The following is a 19,035-nucleotide window of genomic DNA, read 5'->3' on the forward strand; positions in this document are numbered from 1 at the left end:
TATTACTGCTTTGCTCTAGATTAGCACTCATGTTATCATTGATTTGTTATTAGTGAATGAATTTATAAATACCATACTTTTTAAAGCAAAGTCTATTTAATACTAAGTACTGAGATTGTTTTTCTGCATAGTATTTTATGGAAAGCTTATTTTTAACCAAACATTTTCTGGAGCAGCACATTAGTCAAAATGTCTCTATTTCCAAAAGTGGTRTGGAAGTCTGGTAGTATATTTGAGTCTGATTTACCTGTAAATAAACATCTGGAGCAAAAGGGACTTTCAGGAATCACCCTGGGTCAAGTAATTCAGTCGTGGCATATCTTTCATAAAAGCAACCAGGAATCTCAGTAAGTTAATAAGCTTGCAAGTCATCAGATTTTCCACATGCAGTCATGTCCTGTAAGTGCAATAGAGTGTATTAACAGTACTCCAATGTAACATTTTCCAAGTGTTTTGTTGTAATACTGGTTGGGTCATGTACTTCTAACAAGCGTTAACATTCCTCAGGGAAGACTCGGAGTCTGAAGTGCCTTATACCACCATAAAATGAGGAATAATCAAATCTACGAAGGACAGGATACTGTGAACTTTGCAGGAATATATGGCACTTGTGTATTGTGTAACAGACATTTCCTCTACTTCTGTGAAGAACTAGAGAAAATTATTTTGAAGTGTGTGCACTGTGTATGTGAATGAGAACATAATCTAATTAATCAACACAGGACTGTGATGGGTTCCTGCAGTAGGAAAGGACTGCAATTGCTGCAGTCATCCCCAAATCTTTGCCTRGTTCAGATTGCAGCTGCCCACTTTCTGAACAGGCGAAATGATGAAAAGCAGTAATGGTACTTTGCTGAGGGTCGGGATAAGATACAGATGCAAGGACAGTAGTTACCTCCTCTAAAGGTTAAGCTAATCTATTCCCCCATCATCTAAATGATGAACTCTCCACCTGCTAAGCTGGTGATCCATTGCTATCCAGAAAATCATGACTATCTGTCTCAAAACATTTTCAGGTAAACTGAAAGATACAGAGAAATTTCTAGGAAATACCTGGACTTACAGTAGTCTATTTGAATTCATCCCAGCTCTGATCATTTTGAAATTTTCTTCACTAATGAGTAAGCAATACAAGGGAAAAATGTAGCTCTGGTGTCCTTTCACAGAGAACATTGATGGTAGGGTCCCTTACAAGCCACAAGCCTTTCCTCAGGTATCTAAGGAGTACTACGCCTGGACTTTTCCAGCTGTTGTTCCATTGGTACCACATAACATTTTAATAATCTGCACAGTATAATTAAAAAAAAAAAAAAGGAAAAAAAAGGCATTCCACCCCCAAATCCATATTCTAGCAATGCAGCTCTACCTCAAGTAATTTTAGCTTAAAAAAAAATCCAGAGTTGAAGGTTTTCATTTCATTTTATTTTTTGTCCAAGTAAGAAGAGAACATGGAAAAAAGGATATTTTTTCTGTTTTAAAAATAACTGTTACTATTTCACAGCAGGTATATCTTTAATTGACGACAGCATAACCTGTCTATAAATAGGGCAAATGGCCAAAGGCATTGCAAAGGTTTTAAGGTATTGCTCAGTAGCCTAAAATTGTGTTTAGACTTATGTCATCCCCACACTCGGTCTGAAGTCTTCCCCCTCCTGGGTCGGCACCTGCAGTTCTGCACAGCCCCTTGCTGCAGGGATGCTCGGTAAATCCTTACGCATTGAAGGTCCTTTCTGCTTTGCCTGTTGTTAAGGGCATTTCTGGGACAAGCCTCTTTGTGAACATACATACGTATATGTTCACGCCTCAAGYGATCGTACGTCATGCCAACCTGTTCGCACCTTCCCTTTTGTAGTGTCTGAGCTCCACAGTAGTAGGTCATCTCATCCCATTTTATGGGGAAACATTTCTCACGGTCCCTTGAACTGTAAAATCTTTTAAGTCAGGAAAAGAAATATTTTACTCCATAAAGAGCTTCACCCATACGTTTATATCCTACGTGTGATCATTTGCAAGAGTGACTTATGTTGAACCGATAATCTTCCAAATACATTTTAATATGGAAAATTTAATTGATGTAACTGTGTATCAGCAATGGAATCCAATTTCAGTTAACATCACCAGTGGTGGAACTGGCTAAAACTGATTCTGACTCCCCAAAGCTTGGTTTCCAAGCTCTGCAGAAGTTAGTTAACAGGGAGATTGGTAGAAAGCCTAAACATAGAGCATAGTATTTATTCTTCATCTCTGTTTTATTTTACATTATTTGGTTTTGACAGATGCACTATTTTAACTGCATGGCCTCAGGTGTTATCCCTTATCAGCCATTAGTAGCAATTGTATCAGTAAGTCCTCATATATTGTAACTTAATGGATAWCATTAAGGGAAACTACCTACAGAAATTCAGCCCAAGCCATATTGTTAATTAGACAAAACAGTTCTTTTTACTTTTCAGTGGTTTGGCTTTTTTGGTGATTTTTTTGTTTAAYGAGAGACTTTAATTAGCTGATTTTAAATTTATCATATAAAACAATTATTCTTTTCCTCACAGCCAAGACCTTTTAAACTCCCTTTTGCAAGTCAGCATAGGATTCAGCCAAACTACAAACCAAGGGCTCCGGGCAGCAGCAGGGCAGGACTTGTCCTGCACCCCACGAGGGAGCCCCTGGTCCTGGGCACCTCCGTGGCACCAGGGCTGGTCTGGGAAGCTGTGCTCAGGGTCAGACCCTTGCAGGGGGGACAGGGATAATATAGCCACCATTTGGTTAGATGTGGAGGGCTTGTTTTGCTCAATGGTAATCTATCTAGTTATTTGTGATCATCTGTGGTAGGTAACTGCTGATGTATAATGAGTATTTTTACTTTATCTGCATTTAAGTGCATTTTGAAATGAAACCTCCTAGCTTCTGTTAGTTCTGAATCGAATGATTTTTTGCCATTATCCTGAGTATATGAATGCAATGTCCAAGGTACTTCGTGCTCTTGTAAATTCAGCAGCCATTTTCTTGGCATCTCAATATCCCATTTATGTAGCCTGTACTTTGCATTTTCATTAAAAAAACAAACAAACAAACAAACAATATCTTGCCAAATTATGTGAGGCCTAATCTGGTCTTCACCTCTATGTATTTAAAAGTAGCATAACTATCCTTTCCATGTCCAGAAATGGGAATGTATATAGAATAGAGCAAATTCACAGGGTGCTCAAAGCTCTTGGATTTGTATCTCTCAAGATCAAGAGCTAGCTGCAAAGAATTCATTCCTTTTACATGAGTGGTAGTTCTTTGTTCAGGTCATAGTTCAAGAAAATAATCACATTGCTTTAATTCTAAGTCTAAGCAATTCTGCCTGCACCCTGCGCTGCAGAAGGTGCCTGGTGTTGGCCAGCAAACGTTGGTTGGTTCTAGGGTTCCCTCATGCCCTCAGTAGATCAAACACCATCAGGACTTGATTCAAAGCACTGTGAAGTAAATGAGCGTTTCAGCTGCAAGTCTCTTGCCCCTTCCTCAGTGTCCTTGGGTCTCCAGGGAATCTAATCAAGTGTAGGAGACCCGCAGTCAGAGCTTGGGAACTATGTAGCATCAGGCACAGCCTTGTGGCTTGTTTGCTGACATTAAGTTGACTACAGCTTTATGGTCATTTTACACACGACAGCATGTCAGCAGTGTAAACCTCCCTGGAACATGGCATTGCCTCTGCCTGGCTGCTGTGAAATTGCGATGATTTGTCTGTGTCTGYGTGGACTGAAATTCTTGGCTATTGTTTGCTAGTAGTTGCAATTTCTCAAGGTTGTTTTCTAATTCAGTGCGATTTTGTAGTGAAGACAAGCCACTAATGGGGTTTGTGATCCAGGTGTGGGCCAAAACCTCGCTTAGTGATAGACTTTTCAGATTTAATGAGCTTTACCTTGAAAACACCAAAATATATATGATTTTTTCCCCTAATTAAAGTAGAACTTAATTCAAGAGAATTTGTATCATTGAGGAGGGAAGAACTACTCAAGGTCACTTAGGGTAACAGCAGTGATCCCTAACTGACCTATTTCCATGAACTCCTTGTGGATTTAGGTACTGTTCAGTATAATAATTGCAGAGATCAGAGCTCATGGATTCCTGTGCTTTCAGTGTAACTGTATAGATAATGATAAATATGCTACTGCATGCCTTGAACTAAAAGAATTTCATAAATAATGATTGCTTCTGTTTTCATTTTTAGACTTCAAAAGGCTATTTAAAGCTTGTGATGTAATTAAGGAATAGGACAGTACTTTGAGTATGGTTTTTGCAGGTAAATCTGTACAAATCAGCTAGATTTTGCTTTAAATTCACATACAAAAATTGCAAATATGTTTTGGTCAGTTCTGTTTGATCAAAAGCTACAGAGTGCCTGTGTGCTCTATAAACTGACCACTCCACATATCCCAAACAAAACAGAAATGTTCTATTTTTAATTTTGGTAATATCATTCTATTTCACATGACTTTAAATACAGTGAAGATTGGGATGAACAGATTTATGCAACACCATGTCTTGTACAGGTCATTTTACATAGCAAAGAAATGACACCTACTAAAAAGCTGCTAGTGTCAGATAATCATTTATTCTGCTGTTGTTGACTTACCCCCATGTGAACAACATGGGTTTAGCTACCAACAAGAAGCAACTACATTCCAACAAATATTTGAATAATTTTTGTGACATCAAAAATCTGTGTTGAACTTTGTGCTTGGAGCTTTAGTGCTCTTATCTGTCACACACGCAACAACAATAAAGGAGGAAATATTAGTGGCATCAAGAAAGAGGGCTGCTTTTTACAAACACCCTTCCCCAGCACGTCAGCGGAGCTTAAACTTCGTATCTGAAGTTTGGGTGGATTTCAGGATTGATGTCACATATCGTGTTCAAAAGCTTTTTCATCATGCTCTCCACGTTCTTGTGGTAGCTGCTAGTGAGGTTTTGGATCGTTTCTGTTGTTTGCTCTTCTATTTTAGCAGAGAGGTTACCTTGGGAGCCCATTACCTGAAAAACAGAATTTCTCTGAGCAAAATAAAGGCTTATACGTGCCGCTATGCCCATCGTACTTGAAGTAGCCTATAAGAATTTCTCTTTATCATCCTGTATAACCATTATGCAGGCACTTCACGGTGCTTTCTAACAGTAAATGATCTAGATTAAACTGCATGCAAAATAAACCGGATTAAAAGGAACTCTTCCACTTGCTCGTTAGCACTGGAATCTCCCCATGTAATAAGAGTTTCCCAGCTCATTGTGGGAACAACATTTTGCACACTTTGTTTTTTATACCATTTTAATTTACTTTCTATTTTAATGACTAGTCAACTAAATTCTACCACTAGTATGCTTCGTTTGGCCTCGCTGAAAACAAAAATGAACACAGCTACAGAGCAAAATATGGGAAAGCCTTCCTGAAAGTGCATAATTAGAATTTCAGAGTATTTGAAATGTCTTCAGTACTTAGTGATGTATAACCCTCAACAAGCCTCAGACAAGGCTTTAATGCTACATTTTCTTATCTGGCGAAATACCAGACAGCTTCTGGCACAGTTAATACCAGGACATTCGCTTGGAATTTAATTGACTCTAGACTAGCTGAATGTTTTAGCAAGGTTAAGTTACTAGCAGTTGCACATGTTCCAAATCCAGGACTTCAGTCCCCTTCCTCCACTGCCCTAACATCCTCCGAATCCCTCCCTGATGGAAAAGGGTTGTTCTGATATTGAGAGAGAAATTTGTTTCTAGCTGAAGAATTGTGTGGGGCACTTCAGGAGACTGTTCTGTGTACTGATGGAGTGAGAGAGGAACAAATAACATTTTTCTTGTTTCTGCCCCGCTTTCCTTGGATGGATAACCAGTTGAAGCTTATCTATGATGTTAGTGATTACTTAGGTGACCACCAGAAATAAGAGGAAGTCACTAGCTTTATTTTGGTTGTGATCTTATCCCAACATAGTCTTTAAAGGAAGGAAAAGCAGCTGAATTAAGATTCTTGMACAAAACACCACTGAAATTCTGTTTATCTGTACCTGGCAATGTAGTAGTAAGTTTGTCTGCAATCCAGATGTAAAACATTTTCTGATTTGGAAGGAATTGAGGACAGAGACACAATTGTAAATACTGGGAAAAGATTATAGCTTTCAGTAGTAACTATTTTTAGTTTGCATTTTCTATTAGCTTTTAGACAAGTTAAGAGGGCCTCATGGGGAAAAGATTGTACGGTTTAGACCATATTTATGGAGTTGAGTTTTTCCACCTGGGAAAAAGAATTTTCTAGTGTTCCCAGATGATTGTATTATCTAGCTACTAAACACTTTTGAAAAATTTCAAGAAAAGTATTATCATTTAAAAAAGCATCTCTGTAGATTGGGAAACTGCTTGCATGATTTGTGCTAATACAATAATTTGAGACAGTTGATTCTTACATTTTTATGTATTTTTATTTTCTTTCTACTTTTCTGCTTCTGAATTTCTAGATCTTGTCAAAATCTGGACACTGCCCTATTTAGTCCATGATTTTTACTGACCTCGACGGTCTATTCCATATCAGGCCCATACTGGTTTTATGCAAATGTCATTCCAAGGTCTTCCAAGACTTTACACTGGCTTCAGAGCCACAAAATTCAGAATGAAGCTTCATATCTCCAAATTTCAGCGACATCCGAATCTGGGTATCGACACCACAATCACTAGCAAAATTAACTAGCTCTGGCCTTCAGTTCCATATGTTTCGGAAATAGATCTTGCTAATTGTCACTGTAGTCTCAAATCAATAGTTATTTTGCCTCATCGTTTTCGTTCATTCTGGGCTGCTGTGGAACAACTCAGAACGTGTGTGACTTCTCCTGCCCTGGCGTAGCAGGATCTCCCGCCTGCCCCCGGGCGCAGGTTAGTAGTGACAGCGTCCGTCTGGGGGGGTGAGCGTTGGACACAACGGGGTCAGGGAGWGTGGAGGAGGGCTGCGCTGTGCAGCGGGCTCTTTGGAGGAGCAATTCGCGTTCGGGCCTTCCTGCGTGAAGTATTCGGTCAACAAGCAATGGCCCCTTAGTGCAGCACTAGTTTTGTTTGCAGTGAGAAAATCTGGGTTCACACCAAAGCACAAGAATAGATTTTTTTTTTTCTTCTTAGCTAAGGTTTTAGACCTTAAACCACAAAGTCCGCCTTGACTGAAAAAGTGAACACATTTTAGAGATGTTTTTACTTCATTTTAATGTATCAGTAAAGATCTGAAACTGTACGTATGAGACAAGTTCACCTGGCCTTGCTGTGTGACATTGTCTGGGGGCTGATAGTGTTTGTTAGAGGTTTTGTATGTATATGTGCTCCTAAGGCCGATGAGCTCTGCTGGAAAATGTTTTATATATGACTTGTGGCTGAAATGACAGTTTTGTAAAGCAGTTTTTATTTGACGTCTTTGGCTTTTTTGTTTTGTTGCTGCTTTTACAGATGTAGTTTCCCCTTGGCTTTGCACAAAACAAGCAAGGAAAAAAAGAACAAAAAATAAAAAAAGAAGGTCACCAAGGGAAAAAAAAAAGTTTGTGGTGAACCTTCATGAAAATACTGGAGAAAACTGCAAGATAGTGTAAATATGCAAAATGCACTATAATTTGGGTATGAAAATGTCATCCAGATCACTTTTATTTTGAAAATGTGTGAAAACTCCCAACATTTGGATGATTTCAGTTCATCAAAGATGCAGTGTTGTGCGCAGTCAAAAAGTTAGCTAAAGAAAAAAAGATTTTAAATCTTTATTTTTATCACAATATCCATTTTATTCCTACTTCCAATTTCAAGACAAGAACGAGGTCTGTCTGAAACCAAACGAAGGGAACCTGAAAGTTTTTTCTTTATGGCAGATGAACCTTCAAAGGACACGCGTGGACCCAGTCCAGAACCTGGGCGCTTTTAGTGATGTTTAAATCTAAAGTACCTGACACAAATGCATCGAAAGCACCTGGAAACGTCCAGCCGGAGTCTATGGGCGCCGCAGGCACAAGGCGTGCGACCGGTACGTTGGCTCAGTTTGGTGAGGTTTGTGAAAGCCTCAGAGTAATGCCGTTTGAAGGCATTTGTTGCGCCGCTGAGCACGCTGACACCACCGAGGAACGCGCGGGTTCCTTACTTACGCTCGTTTGCTTGTGCCTGAACTCCTTCTCCCTCTGCAAGCGGTAGTGGTCGATCTCTGCTACGGCTTCCTCTTTGGCCTGCTTCAGTCTCTTTCCCTTTCCTGAACACAGGGAAGAAACAGCGAGTCAGTTACTTCAGTCACCGCTGTACCCTAGGAGATGAATCTTGCTGTTTTCCAGCTCTTCTGCGTGGCGKCGTGATTTCACGGACAAAGTTTCAAGCAAAGTCAACAGCAGTTTTATTCGCRCAGAGCTGCCAGAAGAGCTGAAGCGATTTAGTGCGCTTTGACTGAAGGCGAGCCACACGAACATCTGTCTGCAGAGACTGCTTCCCTATGCGAAAGCACACGTCAAAAAGAAAAGTTTGTTGGTTTGCTAATAACAGAAGTCTCTTTGCAACTAGGTATTTTCTCATAACACAACCGATTTTTTTTTATCACAGCTTTGTGTTTAAATAAATATCTTTTCATCAGCAATAGTAGTAGCTAGACAGATTTTAGTTGTCACTGATTGGAAAAGACATTATTCTGTAAGATTTGCTGTATTGATTGGTTGCCAAAATCCCTTCATCCCACACCAACTGGAGTCTATTTAGAACTGGCAGATTTCCAAAATACTGCAAGGATGCATCTTAACCACTAAGGAACTGAGCTGCAGCCTTCCCACTTCGTTGTCTTCTCCCCCACTTTTTTTTTTCCTCTAACATTTGTTAAATGTGGAGGTGAGCGATTAAGAAAAAAAAGGATGTCAAAGGTATTCCTCACTAATGTGTAGAAAACATGAACGTGTTAGGTAAAAAATGTATATATTTTTGAAATAGGAGGATAATCTATTAAGTGGCATTTTAGGCTTTTGTGCAACTAGAGCCTTCCTCCTGGAAAGGCTTGTTCACATGCTTAATTTTATGTGTTCAGAATAGTTACTTTGTCTTTGGTAAAATACTAAACCCATGTAAGGCATTGCAGGGCTGGACACACAATTTTTGGTATTCCCTGGGCCTCCCAGGGGTGTTATGTATCAGATGAAAGCAGAAGGTTTGGTGGAAATGTGCTGCTTACGTTTTTACAAGAAGCAAGTAGTGAGCATCTCGTAACTGTCCAATGGTGATGCCTCTCTGTCCTTCTGTTTTATACGACTAGGTAGTCATGCGGATCTCTGCAGGGCTTAGCTACGCTCCTTTGCAAGGAAAAAGCCGCTTTGTAACTGATGGGGCTGTAAATCTCTTGAATTTAAAGCTGACGTGTTACATTTGAGACTCCTGGGCTGATGCTGAACATTTTTTTTTTTTTGCCTCTCTCTGTGTTCAAGTTCAAGAAGTTCAAGAGTGAGAGAGATTAAGGTCGCTGCATCCTCTCAAGGGATGCAAGGTCTCTGATGGAAAACCCCCCTGTTGTTTAGTTGCTTAAATTAGGACATCACAAGAACAAGACAATAAAGACTGGGYACCTGAAAAAGGCATCTTAGTCTGAAGCATAAAATATCCTTTTATTCTATTTATTTATTTATTTGTTTTTAACCTCCTGCTTGACATCATTGACTTGAATACTTTGGAAAGATTTTTAAAAAATCATTCAATTCAAGCATGAGAGCTAAAAMCAGTACCTTTCCTGAAATTCTAAGGAACGTTCTGCAGCTAAACCAGAAGACAAGCATCACTGTTTCTCATTTACTTTCTCCAGGCAGCTACACTGGATTGGTTCCACTTGTGCTGGACTTCTGAAGTCTTATTAGATGTGACATATAGTAATCAGCTTCCCTTGGGCATAGCACCAAAGTGAACCTGGATGCAGTGAGGAAAAAACAYTGGTTTTGATACATCTGGGGTTGAAGAAAATCGTGGATGAAGTGCCTGATGCAGTGGTAAACTGTTTGCTCAGGAGATGGCATATTCTGAAGTCAGGATCTGTAATTTGGTGAGTAGAAGTGGAGAGATGCCTCACACACGTATTTCCTTTTAAAGCATTGATTCCTGGACCATTTGATTCAGTGCTGTGCTTATTGTGGGATCTGAGAAGAGGTGAGGTGAGATTGTGTAAAGATTTTCTACACGAAGGAGCAATAYAGCATGGCACTTGTTAGATTTACTGACTCTCAGCTCATCTGGAGAATGCTTTCTCGTATAGTTAATTACATTTATCAGAGTCCGTGTGCCACCAGGGAGCTATAATTACGTATAAAAGGGCAGAAAGGCTGTTCAAAAGCTGGCATGTTCTTTTGCAAAGTTTGTCTTTGTTTGGTAAGAGCTGATTACATCAGCTTCTATTGCTATATTAAGTCTTGGGACCAGTAAGCATAACCTGACAGATTCACGTAAAAGCCTGACATCAGTCTGGACAACAACATTTAGAACCAAGTTGAGGTCTGTGCTTTGAAGTTGCCCTTGTCCTCATCTCCAAATCTGGAGCTCATCAGCCTTTTGCAGAGCATGCCCTCAGGAGTGGAGCTGGGAGGTGACTTTCTGAAGATGCAAGTCAGTGGAAGTGGACTGTGATGAAGCTCTGCCAATTTCACCAGCTGAGGAACTGGAGCTCAATAGCAAATTAAATTATTTCAAAATCAGTGGGATTTTAATTTCCAATCCCATCTGGGGTGCCATCTGTAGTGAATATGTTGCATATTTTGGCCACCAGATAGATAAATAAATCCATTTAAAATGCACACAATAGAATGAAATTCTATAAAAACCTGTTCACCTGCCCCTGACAGTATACCTAGTGAAGCAAAAAAATATACATGCGTGCCAGTTCTTGACAGTGCACTGGAGTAAGCACTGTACATAGGGTGTTGCTATAGGGWGGCAGCCATTTCATTTTTCCATGATGCCTTTAGGACTGGCACAGCAGGAACCTGCTGCTTCCTATTTAATTAAGCAGAAAAGCTGTGAGTAAATTACTGCTAGTTCAACAACATTGTGGACAGAATCAGCAACCACCAACATATGCGATAGTGCATATGCTGCACCTGATTAAGTTAAGCAGAAACTAGAGCTTAACCTGCTGTTTCACTAGAGGCAAACCAAAATTAATTAGTCAGTCTGTTATTAACCGCTTGCCTGCTACCTTAGTTGTACGGTAGAGGATTGCCTTTTCGAAGTCTTGCTGATTGTACGGGCCAGATTSTCTGCAGCAGCACAGCCAAGCTGAAATCAAACCTTATGTGCGTAAGGGAGGCAGAGCGTCGAAGTTCAATCCAGACCGTGCGAAAGCAGGGCTAGAAATATATGACAGGAGAACCAACCTGACCATGAGAAATTTACTCTAGGGTCAGAAAAGAGCATGCTGGGGACGTTGCTCTGCTTCTGCCCATTCCTCCCCGTTTCAGGTTTTGTCTTACCTAACCAGTGGGGAACATTATTAGCGTAGGGAAAAGTTTTATATTCATCTTACTGGRTATTTCTGTGATGGTAGTGAATGAGTTCTAAGTTAGATCCAAAAGAACTTTGAGTCTTTTTAGGCTATTGGTAATTTTTTAGACCTTGCAAGAAAAAGATAGTAGAAATCAAGTATTTCTGAAAATGCTGCATTCTAATTTGCTCAAACACTAAGTTGTCTTACTTTCCAAAAATTGCCTTGCTAAAATTGGTTTTCTGCTTTCAAGCATATCTCCCAGGCTAAAYTTCTTTGTAGAAATCATGTCATACAAGTAAAGTTGCCAAAAATTAATCATTTTTTACTTGAAATAGAACCATTTCTCTTGTCTTCAAGAGTGTTAAATTGTCTGCAGAATGGGATTTTACAATGCTTATTTTGAGAAGATTATTTTTTAACTTTAGAAAAGTACAACAGAAGCAGCTGATCAATACACATAGCTTTTTCACTGGATAAGATATATCCTGTRTATTATCTAGGAGAGAGCCAAGGAAATCCAAGGATATAGGTTTGTTTATAATATCTTATTTTGATTAACATTTATTTTTTAACTTGATATCCTGAAAGCTTCAAYCTAAGTTTCTAAGACATTAAAAATCAAGCCAAGACAATGAAAACTTAAAGGAAATCTCATTGTGCTAAATCCAGTGTTCATCACACATTCATTTCCCTTGTTTTACCCAAAAGGATTTTCAGGAATTGACATCTTGGCTCTGACAATGCTCACTTATTTCTGGGATCTGACTTATGCTTCAAGAAAAAATAAGAGCCAAACTAGTGTAGAGGACAGAGGACCACAGACTGTTTTGTGTTTCATTTTTAATCATTTCAATAGTTTCAACTTTGCCTATGTGCATTTAACAAAAAACTATTAATAATTTGTCAGGTGTAACTCACATCAGCCAACGATACAGTAAAGATATTGCAAGCCAAGATAAAGAGCATTGACCAAGAAATTTGRAAAAGCACATACGGAGGAGTTTTATCAAAATATTTTTACTTTGCTTTGTGTCTATAAGTAGCATTTTATATATTTGTTAATTTTTCAAATAGCCAAAGTGGATTGTGCATTSCAAACAGCTAGGTATATGTCAGACAAAAGGGCCTGTTATCGGTTCGTATACAATATTGTGTGTGCTTGTGCTAAAGTTTGATCTGATTATGTGAATTTCTATCAATAACACTAAGGATTTTGCTTGAGGGTAGTTTTGATAATCACATTTCCTTGAGACTGAGTCACGTCCTGCGAATGATCTACCTTTCATTCCTCTTATATTTAAATATAAATAGAATAGTCTGACTCATCAGTATAGTCGTGCTGCGCAAAGGTTGTTTGCTGTGGCAAAGGAGGTCATATTTACAGTTTACCAGGGAAAGGAATACACAGGTAGGGACGGGACAAGTTCCTTGTTTTCACTTACAACCAGGCCCTGTAGGTCCCCAGGCCCTGAGCAGAATCTGCTGCTTTGAACTTGTACTAACTGGCTTTGAGCTAGTAGTGCTTGAGGTGAAGCAGCATGTTCCTGTCTTGTTTCTCAAAATTCTGTGTGCATAGGTTAACCAATTATATTGCATATAGTGGTTGATTGCATTTCAGGTATTTGCCTTTACTTTAGTTTTTGCATTCAGTCAGAGACAAACTATGCAGTCCTTTACGCTGACCTAAATGCAGAATAACTCGGGGTAAAAGACTTGAAGTTGTTCTCACTTGGCACAATAGGATTTGGCACTGAAAAAAATCCCGTTTGCCTTTGTCCCACGCTACTTAAGCTGTGTTGTGCATGTATAGCTAGGTATCTAAYGTGGCGTAGTGAGATTGCTATAAAAAGTATTAAAGTTAAGGGCAAACATGGAAAATTTCTGCCAGTGTAGTAATGTCAGTCTGGCCTATGAGAGCAGAAGCAGTTATACCAACAAAAAATGATTAATATGGAATTTGCATAATTTGGGGAAATGCTATAAGCAAAAGCTCTCCTAAAGGAGAGCGCAATACCACCAGGAGCACCTCATCTGGCTGTGTAGGGTTTGAGTCACTCCCAAATTATTCCTTGCTTTCAGAGTGGGAGCAGCAGCTGTTTATTGTGAGTTTTTGGTTTTATTCAAGACGAGAGAGTACCTTCTCATTTTGTTGCCTTTTCCATGGCTACAGGACATGGACAGTGGCTAGGTGCTCAGAGAAGGATTGTTGCAGTTCCACTTTTTTTCTGTATATGCTCTACAAATTAATTATCATTCTAATAATTAATGAATATGTAGTGATGCTGATTTGTGTAGAAGGGATATAGACACTACACAAGTTATTTTTGTTTAGCTTCCATTTTTTCCTGGAAAACAAAATACATTTCTTTATCGTACTCTCTTGCTGCACATGAAATGCATCTTCATGCATTTCAGTTGAGGCCTGTAGGACATTAAGTTTCCCTGGTGCTGTCTTCTAAATCAAGATCACTCTGTGAAACGGTATTAATGTTCCCCTGCAAATGCAGCTCAGTGACTCGTGGTTTATACTTATTTCAGGAGAATATGGTCACCATCTTTTTGCATTAAATCATTGGGAGATGAATGCAGAAAATGAAGATAAGAAAAATAGATAATGGAAAGGCTCTACTAACAGAATTATTTCTTTTATTTAAATTATTAACAGATTCAGCTAGAACTTTTTTTGGCTATTACCTTCATTTTTGTATTTGTTTCTATTACTTTTTGCTTATAGTTGACTAGAATTATACTGTTTAATTTATTTTTCTTGAATACTTACATATGCTTTACTGTGGGCATTTAGTCATTCAGCAAATGAGTTTGTTTTAAATCGAACATTTGATCACTTGCTGATTGCATGTGCCCTGTTAGGCTTGCAGGAATGAGCTATCACTGTACTGACAATTCTTGTGACTACACTGCGGTTTCGGTAATTATCGTTATCCTAAAGTCTCCATTTGTTTGCATATTTTTTTTTTCTGAAGATCAGCTGACTTAAAAGGTAAGTTCCTAGTTCTCACAAGTAAAGAGGAACACTGAATTTTTTTTGTAAGAGCTAAAAAAGAGAAATACGGAGTTTGGAGTCTTGTTCTCCAGAGCYGGCAGCAGGATGAACATAATAAAGAAAACCTTGTTTAAAGTAATAAGGTGCGTAGACACAGGCACCCACACAGACCGAGGCACGTACACACACTCGCACAGGGTATTAAGCAAACTGTGAACCTTCGGGTTTGGTTAAACGCCTGACTACGGTCATGACAAAATACTAATGTAAAAGTGAGAAGGAAGTGGTACAGAAGAAAGAATAGGGGTGGCAAATGTGTTATATGCACAGATAAAATAATGCTTTTTTTTCTGTGAAACACYGTATTACTAGAGAGTTTACAGTAGAAAAATACAATAAAACCAGGCCATATACTTACTTTTTTTGGCTTCTTCCAGTTTATCTTTGGCACGTTTTTCTGCTTGCAAAAGCTGTTGGATTCCTTGAGACTGGCTGGTCATGCTGTTTCTTGAGCGTGCTTCTGCAGTAACTGGAGCTCTTGGGGGGTTTTATACAGCCACCAGACTCTTCCGCTTGCATTTTGTTCTATCAGTTGTTACAACAGCCTTCCAGATTGCACCAAACCAGCCTGCTCCATCCAGATTACTGCTGGCAGTAAGACCTGCTAGTGTGACCAGGAGAAACACAGCAATGAGTTTTTAAAGTGACATTCTCTCCTCAGGGTCACCTAAAAGCTGAAGTGTCTAATTAACACATTGGGAAGCGAAGAGAATAACACTCCAAATGGCTCTCTTTCGTTGAGAAATACATACATATTTTAACTTCTATTGCTGGAGTGGATTTTAGTTAATCTTGTCAGAGCAACTGAGAACAAAAATAGCTTTTTTTGTTTGTTTGTTTCTTGCAATTTTCTTTTGATTAAGCTTCCCATGAATATGAAGAATCAAACTCAGATGGCCAATGAAGAGTTTTGATTGAATACAGTGATTGTAGACTTCTATTTGTGTTACTTCTTGACATTATTCATTAGAATTTTTTAATTCAAGAAAATCTTCATTGGAGATTAATTGGGAACTTAAGTTTAAGCAAGCATGTGGTGCTCGGTATGCTTTGTGTTGAAATCTGCCCCTCAGCCACAGGGGAGGTGAGTGCTGTGGGATTTAGCCCTAACATCCAGCCCCTGGGGAAGGCATATTTGTTGGTCAAAGTCTTACTTTTGATATACACATGCATATACAATAGTGAAATGTGAGTGTGTGGCTGTAGATGAATGTCTGGCCTCCTATAGTAAGAGGCAGTGTCTTGTGAGCTACTTCATGAATGATTAGCACACACACATTTTGAGTGCTTGTAAAACTAAATCCCCCATCAAAGGTACTTTGGCCATTAAACAGGGAAGCAGGAGGGGAACGCTTCAAGACTCAGAATTAAAATAGATTTTAAAAATAGTTCTTGGCRTGAGTAAAGGATGTTTATTGCAAGTTCCTCGGACTCAGCTGTGTAAGAATCAGAGATCACTTGAACCTCTGATATGCCTGGGGTTTTTTGGCTGCAGTTTTCACTTCTTTGGTGTTCCCTGCTATTGGCTGTAGCTGTAAGGGCTTTTCTGGTGCTTCCTAGGCAGCTGTTGCGTACCTCTCACTTGCTGGAAGGCTTTGGCCGACCCTGTGAGGAAATGTCTACTGGTGGTGTGAAAGCTTCAGTGTATCCCAGCGGCTGCAGGCAAAAGCGCGAGAAGCCTCTCTCCTGTGACCCTCTGCAGCTGCACCCCGAACGATGGACGCTAGCGCCGAGGCTTTGAGGAGGAGGCTGTTTCCTTGCCCTGTTTGGGATCCTGGGGAGTCCAACCCCGCGCTCAGCCTCGCTCTAGGGAAGACGCCTATTCCTCATCATGTATCACTCATTGAGTTTTTTCCTTCACCCCAAACCCATGTGAGATAACTACCCATCTCCAACATTGAAACTAGTTGAAACATTGAAACATCTGATCTAGTTGCAAGAGAGCTGACTTGGCACTATTTTTAGAAAATTTTAATATATAGCTTTGATGTTCATTTTTTTCAGAAATAGAAAAGGAAATTATGATCAGCTGTACAAAAAACGTACAAACTGTAGGGTTAGGAAGCCTGTTGTGCCACTGGGGCTAAGCTCCAAATGACCTGATCAGCAACAAAAAACAGAAGTGGAAAATGAAAGTAAAAAGTGAAGTGTTCTGGTTTAGTTGGGGGCAGGAAACTYAGGCTTAGCACTTTAAAGCAATAGTCACTTAAAAATTAAAGAAGAAGMAGAAATATTGTCAGATATAAAAAGTATATTCAAGGCAAAGGACTGTCAAGCAAATCTGTGCTGCATGCTCCCCCTGCATGGGCATGCCGTGCTGGCACATCGCCACATTAGACAGGTACAGCAGCCTCTCTGAAGAGAGGAGGAAGATCATTAATTTTGGCTGCTTATACACATTTTGTTAGGCTCCATAGGAAGCACTGCCTTTTAGAGCTAATTTCCAAGCTTGTCTGATGACGATGGTGGTACGCTCAGACTATTTTGGCATGGCACTTCTGGGATGTGTCCACTTTGTGGTCAATTCATTAAAATAAAGTAGCTTAAACCACCAACTAACCAAAGAGACTCCTACTTCATCAGGCAAGCTAATGAGAAACTTCTCTGTGTGCCGTCACTGGCTTGCCTTCCGGGTTGGAGAGAGCTCCAGAGTCCTTTAATTAAGGAAGAGAAGCTGATGTGTCAACTGGTGGGAGGAAAAAGTATTTGCAGAGAGAAAGAGGGTAAGGAGAAGGTTTTTCCAAAGACAAGTCCCTTTCTTTTATGGCAAGTTGTCTTTTCATCTAGCTGTCTTGGCCTCCAGAATTGCCTGTAGCCTTTCCTGGTTATTCCTGCTGATYGAAGGGGAAAGCTGGATCAGCTCTAGCACTTCTCATTCCCTCAAAACTGACCTGTGGAACCAGTAAATGAAGGGACGAGAGACCCTGCAGAGATCTCCCTGCTCGTTGCAGTGTAACAAGCAGAAACGCTCCAATTTAGGCATTTCTAGTTTAGGTGGAGGGTGGAGGTAGCTGGAAGGTCAGGGCTAGGATGTAAGCMCCCTCCCCCCCCAGTATTCTGATTATTTTACTAGGAAAAAAAATCCGCTTGTTGTTACTCAGACTGATCCTTACGTAACATGAATGTAATAACTTCTCAGCTTTAAATCCACCGAGTGGTAAAGGCAGAGCTGTGGCCTCCTTTTCTTGTGGTCTAAGAGTGCACAGACTGTTCTGTACGTAGGAGGGCAGTAGGCAGATTTTCCACTGAGATGCGTTTAGGCTGAAGGTCTCCTATGCATTGTCTCTGCTTGTATATTCCCCTAAGCGCGCACACCTTTCAACGACGTATTTATAAGAAAATATTATTTCAAAATAGAAATGCTATCGCTACTACCATGTAGTATGCTTTATTTAAGCTGCTGCTTCAAAGCAGCCAGCTTAATTCAATGATGAAGCGATAAAATCAGCAGTRCGCCAGGTGGGACGGCTGGTGTGACGCTTCGCTGTGGGAGGGTGTGTGCCTTTGGTTTTGCTGCTCTAGAAAAGACTAAGCAAGGAGAAGTACTGTGCACACCTGCGTRACTTGCTACAGCCCAGGGAGGACTATTTTTCTAAAGAAAATGGAGCAACTTCAAATGGAATAAGGTCTATCGGATGAGAGAGAATACTTATCTAATTTCTATTTCTCTCAGCATTAATGTCAAAAGCACTTTGTATAATTTCAAATGTCTGCAGTGACAACCATGACACTGTTCTTAAAGTCATGGCCTTTTTTGTATAATTAAATAATCATGTTTACTTATATTAAAAGAAAAATAGTTATGAACTTTGTGTTGTAGTTGTAATTGTGTCTGCAGGTTAGGATTCTCGCCGTAACATGTTCCAACATTGTAGCTCTGTTGACATCGGAGCAGGTGACCTCAGCAGCTTCAGTTTTACTAAGAGGGCTAAAAGGTATGGAAACAAACAGGTAAGCAAAGATAAATAAATAATAAAATATTGCCACAGGCAGCCTGCTGCCRTAGTGTCTGGGCTAGCTTGTTGACACAGACCCAACTTCAGCCATGACGGCGGTCTGCATACCCTGGGCTGAACATGTTGAGCATCTACCTGGAAACCAACTTATATTTTTCTCTGGGATTTGGTGAGTGCAGTCTAGATATGGATGATTATGCCTTCAAGTATAGTTGACTGACCATTTAGGGAAAGGCAATGTGAGCTGTGTATTTAGTCAGTTTTTGTACAAATCTCTCCAACTGCTAGCAGAACAGTAAAGAAAAATGTCATTCTCTAGCTCTTTTTTTTTTGTCATTAACCATGTGATTATTCAGATATATTAAATGAATTACCATAGTCTAAAACTTCCTGGCTAATTTATGGTAATTTGGCCATAAAGATGACTTTGATTATTTTCCATTCTCAAGGTTCTGTTTTAAATAATGTTTCTTTTTCTTTTTTCTTTTTTCTTTTTTTTCTTTTTTTCTTTCTTTTTTTCTTTCTTTTTT

The 19,035-nt window shown here is 39.6% G+C and overlaps 1 protein-coding gene across 1 annotated transcript; it reads right to left on the reverse strand.

The window, feature by feature from the left end:
* Positions 1-4,832: 4,832 nt before the first annotated feature.
* Positions 4,833-15,004, reverse strand: ATP6V1G3 (ATPase H+ transporting V1 subunit G3). Its single transcript, XM_085299027.1, has 3 exons — positions 14,908-15,004; positions 8,139-8,239; positions 4,833-5,016 (listed from the first exon to the last, which is right to left on the reverse strand). The coding sequence occupies exons 1-3, from the start codon at positions 14,987-14,989 to the stop codon at positions 4,843-4,845; spliced, it is 357 nt and encodes a 118-aa protein (XP_085155153.1). The 5' UTR covers positions 14,990-15,004; the 3' UTR covers positions 4,833-4,842.
* Positions 15,005-19,035: the final 4,031 nt, after the last annotated feature.

The sequence above is a fragment of the Rhea americana genome, unplaced genomic scaffold, assembly GCF_003343005.1.
Source record: "Rhea americana isolate MKP2758 unplaced genomic scaffold, rheAme1 scaffold_144, whole genome shotgun sequence".
NCBI lineage: Eukaryota > Metazoa > Chordata > Aves > Rheiformes > Rheidae > Rhea > Rhea americana.

Coding starts and splice junctions, on each gene's coding strand:
- ATP6V1G3 (XM_085299027.1), bottom strand. CDS start 14,989: ATGACCAGCCAGTCTCAAGGAATCCAACAGCTTTTGCAAGCAGAAAAA. Junction 8,240..14,907: donor ACTGGAAGAAGCCAAAAAAA/GTAAGTATATGG, acceptor CCCTGTGTTCAG/GAAAGGGAAAGAGACTGAAG. Junction 5,017..8,138: donor TCAGGCACAAGCAAACGAGC/GTAAGTAAGGAA, acceptor TCTGTTTTTCAG/GTAATGGGCTCCCAAGGTAA.